Raw genomic sequence first — 8,374 nt, forward strand, 5'->3', positions numbered from 1 at the left:
CTCTCGTTCTCCTTCTCTGAATCTCTCACAGTTCCTCTCTCTCTCTCTCTCTGTCTTGTCAACTTAAGAAGAGAAAGGGAAAGGTACGAAATGGGTCAAAACAGGGGAGGAGATTCATCTTTCTCACTGGGTTACTCTCTCACTCGAGTTCTCTCTTCTCTCTCGACTTCAGACTTTCCCTCTCTCTTCCTCTCTCTCCATCCCTCTCCATCTCTCTATATCCCTCTCGCGAACTCAGTTTTTCTGAGAGGAAAATAGAAAAGCGAGAAGAAGAAAAGAAAGAAGAAGAGGAGGCAGAGGCGTGAGTTTCAGAATGGGATAGGGTTCGTTTTATAGAAAAAGTAAACTTTGATTAATTCTATTTTCACCCCTCATTTATTATTAATAAAAAAGTTAACCTATACGTTTCATTTATAAAATTATAATTACATCCACATGACTCTCACTAATTCTGTTTGTAACCTAAATTTTTTGAGGGAAGAATTTTCCTTAAAAAAAAAATATGAAATCCAAATCGAGAGTTTTGTGGAGTGACGTGAAAGGGCAGCCTTCTACCTTTACATGGTGCATAAAAAGTCACAACTTTCCTAAAATGGAATGACTTTTTTCACATAGTCGGTTTAATGGTATAGAGAAAAGATAAAGGAAACTTTTGTGAAAGCAAAAAATAATTTAGTTCACTAAATTTATGAAGAAAAATATGAAAAAACAGCTGTTATTAATGTCCTAACTCCTACGTATTATCATTAGATTCAAATATTTTTAAACCTATTCAGTACCTGTTAGAGCATTTCTAGTAGAAGTAAATAAAATAGTTATTGAAAAAGTATAAATTTTTACTTTATCTACTTATTTTTCTATACACATTCTCTATTTTACTTTATATTTTCTTTAAATATTATTTTATGTGGAAAATAGAGTAAAAGGAAGAGGGAGAAAAAAATAACAAACAAAGTTTATAAATGTGAACCGTGAATAGGCTAAAGGGCTTATTTATTGTTCGTACTAGAAAAAAAACTATAAAATAACTATTCTACTCAAGAGAAAGAAAAAAATGCTAATAATAGTCAAATTTGACTATTATAAAGCATTTGTATATCCTGCTAGAGATGCTCTCAGCAACATCATAAGTGGTCATCGCTACAAATTGAAGCTTTTATTTAGAGAACCTTTTAAAAAGGGAAATGTTTATAGTAGAAAACAAACAAGTAAGACTCTCCAGTTGATTTTTTAGTTGTTTCGATTACAGAACTTTGCTTTTGGTTACCGTCTTTGTTGGCCGCCCTAGTTTATTTTTATGGGTCGGGTTTTTTTTTTTTTTTTACCAATTCCCAATAATTTTTAGATTTGTTGTGCTGAATATTACTAGTTGTTTCAAAGTTCTTGTTTGAGTTACTCCTACATTGTTTTTACTATTCATGAGATTTTTCTATCTCCTTTCTCTTATTTAATTAAAAATAATAATAATAAAACGCTCGACTCTCAAAATTTTAAAAGATAAAATAATAATAATAATAAATTTGTATAGTGGATCGATACCATTAATGAGGGCCAGGGCCCATATGGGTCTTGGAGTGAAAGAGAACATTTCCATTTTAGCACAATGACGTGTCCAAAATGTTCATCTCTGCGGGGCTGAAGATGGCAAAGATGCTCCTTGTGTGTGGCCAAGATTGAATCTCATCCCAACTAGGCCAACTGGGATGACGCTGATATGTGAGCTGCTTACTTTCTGCCATTTGTGGTAATATCGTCTTTGGGCAGACTTCTAAGATTTGGTGTTAAATGTCTACGTGTAAATTGTCTCAAGAGGTACATTGTTTTCGCATTGACTTAATTATGTTTACAATATAAATATCTTTATTTATAAGAAAATTGTGGTAGGCAAAAGAAATGCATAGATACAAGAGCAGGTCTCATCCCGGGATTGTACTTCACTCTTACATAATATTATTTAGAGAAATGCTTCTTTTCACTCTTGCATTTATTTTGCATATATTTCTATTAAGTTGCTATGTTCTATTTATCATTTTTTTTTTCTTTTTTAGGCTCCGTTTACTTCGACGTAAAATGGTTTCCTTCGTAAAATATTTTCAGGAAATCCATTTTCCCTAAAAATATTTTCCGTCGAAAACATTTTACGTCGTCCACCTTGCACATGGAAAATAATTTTTTTTAATATCTTTTTTTTTTTAATTTTTATATATAATTTTTCCAATAAGGTCCCCACTAAGACTTGCACGAGACTTGACCGGGACCCGCTCGGGACCTGCTCGAGACTTGACCGGGACACGCTCGACACCCGCCTGGGACCTGACTAGGACCCTTTCAGGACTTGACCAAGACGCGCCCGGGACCTGCCCAGGACCCGCCCGGGACTTGATCGAGACCCGCTCGGAACCTGCCCGGGACTTGACCGACCCCAGATTGAGACAAATGAGACCCCTCCTCGATTTCTGACCGGGACCTCGCCTCTAGATTCTGATCACCACCGATTCGCCGGGGACTCACGACCGACCACCTCGAGCCCCTGGCACAGACCCCTGGAAGTGGAGCCCACCCCGGGACACTCCCCGCCCGACTCCGACTAAGACTTTTGACCGGAAATTTTTTCTGGACCTCAGCCTGTGATTCTGACCTGTCAGTCCCCGCCTGTCTCAGCTGTCCCTGCCAAGTCCCACGGGTCCCTATGGTCCTCGGGCCGGGTCCTAGGCAGTCTCTCCTGGGTCCCTGTGGTCCCGGGCCAGTCCCTACCAGTTCCTGGCGGGGTCCTAGCCAGTCCCCGGAAGGGTCTCATAGGGTCCCCATGTCCCTGTTAGGGTCTCAAAGTGGTCCCTCGGCAAGTTCCGGTCGTCTCGGCAAGTCTCGCAGTAACTGGCGCAAGGTTCCTCGCTGGTGCCCTCGGCGGTCCGGTGAGGGTCCTGGCCAGTCCGGGTGTCTCGGCAACCTCGCGCTTCATAAACTCTGCTCGGAAGTCTCGGCGGTCCCGGCTATGTACCCCGCAACTCCTCCCGGTCTCGGCAGTTCCTGAAGCGGTTCCAGCTATAAAACCTGATAGGTCCCCGGGCGGGTTCCGTCGTCCCTGGAAGTGTCCCTGGGCGGGAAACCCTATTGTCCTCGCGGTCCCGGCATTGCCCCGGAGCCCCCGCAAGTCCCTCAAGTACCCGGCTGTCCCCATGTCCTGGGCGGGTCTTAGGCAAGTCCCGAGCGGGTCCCGGTCAAGTCCCAGGCAAGTCCTGGGCGATTTCCGGTCAAGTCCCGCTCAGGTCCCGGGTGGCTCCCGGTCAAGTCCCGACGAGGTTCTAGGCGGGTCTTGGCAAGATCCATGAATTTAAGAATGAGATGCTAATAGTCAGAAAATGGTTTACGGTTTTCAAAACCGTAAACCATTTTCCTAAAATTAAAGAAGAATTTTCAGTCAAAAGGAAAATATTTTCCGTTGACCACTATTTTACGTCGAAGTAAACACCGTAAAATACGGAAATCATTTTCTGAAAACCATTTTACGTCGAAGTAAACGGAGCCTTAATTAATAGTAGATGAAACATGCCAATTTAAAGAAAATATATTATCGGCATTTTTGATACAATTCCACCCATTATTTGGAAGCCAAGTATGCTTGGAGTTTTTATTATGGATGGATGGATGATCGGCATTTTTGATACAATTCCACCCATTATTTGGAAGCCAAGTATGCTTGGAGTTTTTATCATGGATGGATGGATGAGTCAATTGAGGCAGATTTCGCCTAGCTAGCCGTGGATTTCACTCATTATTTATTTCCTTTTTCTTTCTTAACTATAGTTATTATTGGGACACATTTGATCATGGTTTAATCAAATTTTTCCTAAGCGTGTAGTAAATTAAAAATAAAAAATAAAAAAATCATTGAGTACAAATAGTGATTGTTTAACGTGATGATTCCCATACGATTTTTAATACTAAATAGCGATTGTTTATTTAAATCCTTAGTTTTAACGATGTCAAGTCTGGGTCGTTGGATTAAAATTCATTGGTTCTAACAATGTTAAATCTGGACCATTGGATTAAAAGGTCTTTTACTTAAAACTGTATCATTACAATTTTCAATACTAAATCGTGGCCGTTGACTTAAATCCTCATTTTTTTATGATGTGGGACAATGGATCAAAAGTGGTTTTATTTACAATTATCAAAGCAATATGTTTTCCAACATTTAATCTTATTTATAATGCAATTAAATATTGGTCGTTGATTGTTGATCAAACCACCTGAATCACCAAATCGTAGGGGGTGAAATATTGGACGTTGATCTAATCACCAATACTTAATTAGACGGTTGATAATTGATCAGACATTTTAAGGCAATTATGATCAGATGGTCTGATCCAAATTAGACAATCCGATTGACATTTGAGACAAATGTGATTATCAATTGTAATTATTTGTATTTGGGTTTGTGTGTGACAATCTAATCAAAATCAGAACAAAATCAGACAGTCTGATTGAAACACTACAAGTGATTTTCTTTTTGCCCTATGAGAAATGCTAGGAGTACCAAATCTTTTACCAATAGAGCCTTACCAAACTGATGTGTAACTCATTTATTGAAAAAGAACAAAACAATTAATTAAGAGAAATGTAACGAATACCAATAAATGAGTTACACATCAGTTTGGTAAAGCTCTCTTGGTAAAATATTTGGTACCCCTAGCATTTATCTTGCCCTATTAAGAAGATGAGATTAGAGTTGGAACTATTGATCCAATTTAGTAAAGTTACACATATTCTCTAACAATTCTATCAATTGTAAAAATCAAGACCTTGGCCAATTTCTAATGTTTCTCTTTAGAATGATTAGAAAATAATTTGTAGTGCTTCAATCAGACCGTCTGATTTTGATTAAATATGGTCCAACTGACCTTTTCAATGGATGAAGGAAAATAATTTTCATTGTCTCCCAACCCTAGACCCATTTATGACCAATCAATTTATTTGATCAAAAAAGGTTTCATAGATGAAACTAGTCACATTATAGAAAAGAATTGCATGATAATCTATTCAAAAGCAACATTATAGAGAAGAACAAAAATCATAGCACATGAGCCTTTACACGGATATTAAATTTGGGTAGAGGGGGCACGAGGCTACCTTTGCAGCTTCCCAGCAGAATGTAGATATACTGCAACAGACACCACACTGGAAACACGAGAAAGAAAGAAAGTAAACAAACATAACTACCATCAAGCTTGCAATGGTTAATATTGTTTATGAACATTAAATAATGGTGTGATCAATCCTAACATAATGGATATGCATTCCTGAAGAACAGGAGAAATGACAGAGAACTGCCCAGAATCCGATTAAAGACAACGAAGGAGGAAGATATAAAACATGTAACTAGAAGTAACTTACGTTGAGCCAAGGAAGAAGGCAAGGGAAAGATTAAAGCCAAACAAAAAGACAGAAACAACAGCTGTGAGAAGCATTGCCACTGAAGTAGAGTAGACCTGCACAACATGGGCAAGCTAAATAAAAATTGGAACTTCAATCACAAGGTACAGAAAATGTTTTGGGCAGGAGAGTAATACTTGTCTGAGTAATACAATTTATAATAATCGATAAAATTGAATAGAGAACTGGACACTCATCGAGGTTCATCTTGGGGACAAAAAACAAAGACTTCAACATGTTTAGCGAGAACTATTAGTTTTATATTTGCCATAATAATGTTATTGGTAAGATCAATGAAGCCAATCGCTTGGATCTAACCTTTTGCCAAACACAAAAACAGCTCAAAATTACGCAGAAATGGGATCCAATACAACAAGAAGAGATTTCTCCTACAGAGTTTCTAATCTTCATCCATATAAGAGTCTAATTCCACACCAAGCCTTCAACGGTCTTTAGTACAATATCGGTAAGCCTATACCAATAACACTTTTTGGGTGACGGAAAAAGAACATAGGTAAATTTTGATAAGGACAACATATTCACAAATTCTACCATCAATAAAGGATGGCAGATGCCTTTTCCCCTCTCTGGGATCACACTGCATTCCGATTGCTTAAATCCTGATCGCCCAGTAATTAATATGACTGGCAGTTGATAAGAGAGATGTTTCCATGATATGCCCAATAATAATTCCAGCACATTATATAGATTCACGTATATTCACTTCAGCTAATGTCTCACAAGATTCAAAGTTATATTTCCATGTCTTACCTTCACAATATTGTCAGCATACTTCATTACCATTGATACAGCAATGCCACTGCACAAAAGAAAATCAGGCAAGCAGATTCTATAAAAGAAGAGTATGAATGGTGACAGAGACAACAGTAGATAATTCTTTACAGGAAAAAATATCTTGTGCAGTTTTTTGCATCACAAAAATACTGCAGCTTTTTAGATTGGTGTGTGTGTGTGTGTGTTAAAGGCTGAAAGCCTGAAACCCCCACCACGATATAGAAGTCACTAACAATCACAAAAGGGATGACTTTGTGAACAAATAAGGGCGTTTGTTACATATAGGCTACTATACTCTGGTTACATCTAATTATAGTTTGTATAATATCTTCCTTTTCTTATTAAAAAAAAAAAAAATTTAAAAATCTTAGTATTGTTTGTATACAATAACACCAATCAAGCTCTTATTTGTGCTTCCCAATCTCCAAATTGAAAGTGAACCATCACTTCATACATTTCTGAGCGGGAAAACAAAGGGCAAACACAGAAGCAGAAAGTATCTTTTCAATCAATCTATAGGCAATTGGATCTTGAAGATAGCTGAATAAAAAAATCTTTTCATAGACATTTCCTAAAAAATTCTTTATCTTGACCCAAATATAATAGCACCAAGCACGTGGAAAATATTTTAAGCCATGAAAACATAACCAAGCACTCTCATAACATGGGCTGAAATACCATGTAGGTCACATTTCTTTAAAATAGTCTCTAATAATAGCTTTCAAATACATGATAATTATCAAAAGCTTTACTAAATCATAAAGGATTCCTCATGCCTGGAAGTGAGGAATTTACTCTAAAGAAATAGCTAGAGCAAGCGAACAAGCTACTGATAAGCTTGATGACGCCAAGGGAGGGAGTAAGATACCTGAGTGCATGGTTGACAATCATGAGAACTGTAATAAACGAGTATCCATGGAAGAATCCCCTGAACAAAGAAACAATAACTTCTAAATTAGTACTTCTTAAACTCATAAGCAGAAAAGAAAGAATATTCTATTACTAAGGCACTAAATAATCTTTTAATAATTAAGTCACAGGGAAAAATGGAGAAGATTCAGGATAGAGCAACTGCAAGAGGAGAATCAGAAACAGAGAGGAGAGCTCAAATTACTTATTCATCACTGCATCAAAATCTTGGACCAGTATAGCACCGGCATTGAAGATCATCCCAAAGACATACAACCAGAAGTTCTGCACATTAATGTTCCTCATAGGACGCTTTTTAATTATGGCCTGCCAAAATGATAAGCAAGTTACTTAAAAAGTTTTCTAGAGTGCTCAATTGAGGAATTGCACTTTTTTAACTCAATGGAGGTCCAACATCCTCAATCAGTCTGTTAGGAAATCCAGTAACTAACCATATTCAACCCCAACATTGATCATGTTACTTTGGATCAGGCTTCAAACACACATGATGTGGTTCTGAAGAACTAGAGTGCAAACTGTGTACTAGAAAGCTCACCTCGGTATATACTCCTGCAAAACCACTCAAGAGTGCCATGACCTGCAAAGAAAGTACCCACCATTAGAATAACAAGTATTTTAAGCTATAATACGGCTTCCTCTTCTTTTATAGTTTTCCTCCCAAAGCTGAATTAAGAGCATAAAAAATTTAGGCAACTCACAATGGCCATCACCCAACCTTGAAAAGGAGTTTGAAGAACATGATCCGAACTGCAAAAACAAAGCCATTTTCTAAGGCACAGCCAATAACTTGAAATTACACAAGCAGAATTTCAAATAAAGATTACAGAATAAAATAGTGGGAAACAATGTTCACTAATCCCTGCTTCTCAAATACATAGCTACTTGCATCAAGATATCTTGTACTCATACAAAGTCATCAAAGATTTCGCGAAAAAAATATCCTTAATTTATTGGTTGACTACATGTCGAATGAAAGGCAAGCAGGAACACACATGTCCATCAGAATGGACCATACATGTGATAATTCAAATAGTATCTCCAAGGTCAACATACCAAAGACAAGTAACTACGTCTGAAACAATCCAAACAGAAGATGTGTGATCAATCTTACTTCGATTTTAGCTGAGCTGTGGTGCACCCAGCACAAAGTAGAATGAAAGCTGCCCATTGAATCTCGCTCAACCTGAAAGATTTAGAACAGAATGTATAATAGAAA

The 8,374-nt window shown here is 37.5% G+C and overlaps 1 protein-coding gene across 1 annotated transcript in view; it reads right to left on the reverse strand.

Annotated features, from left to right (window-relative positions):
• Nucleotides 1-4,913: 4,913 nt before the first annotated feature.
• LOC132167699 (CMP-sialic acid transporter 4-like) overlaps nucleotides 4,914-8,374 on the reverse strand; it is a 7,488-nt gene continuing 4,027 nt past the window's right edge. The window contains exons 13-14 of the mRNA XM_059578712.1: nucleotides 5,395-5,489; nucleotides 4,914-5,178 (exon numbers count right to left, since the gene is read on the reverse strand). Of these exons, the coding sequence (XP_059434695.1) occupies nucleotides 5,127-5,178; nucleotides 5,395-5,489 (147 nt within the window). The 3' untranslated portion in view covers nucleotides 4,914-5,126. The remainder of the gene's footprint in view (nucleotides 5,179-5,394; nucleotides 5,490-8,374) is intronic.

Source organism: Corylus avellana, chromosome ca1 (assembly GCF_901000735.1).
Source record: "Corylus avellana chromosome ca1, CavTom2PMs-1.0".
NCBI classification, from domain to species: domain Eukaryota; kingdom Viridiplantae; phylum Streptophyta; class Magnoliopsida; order Fagales; family Betulaceae; genus Corylus; species Corylus avellana.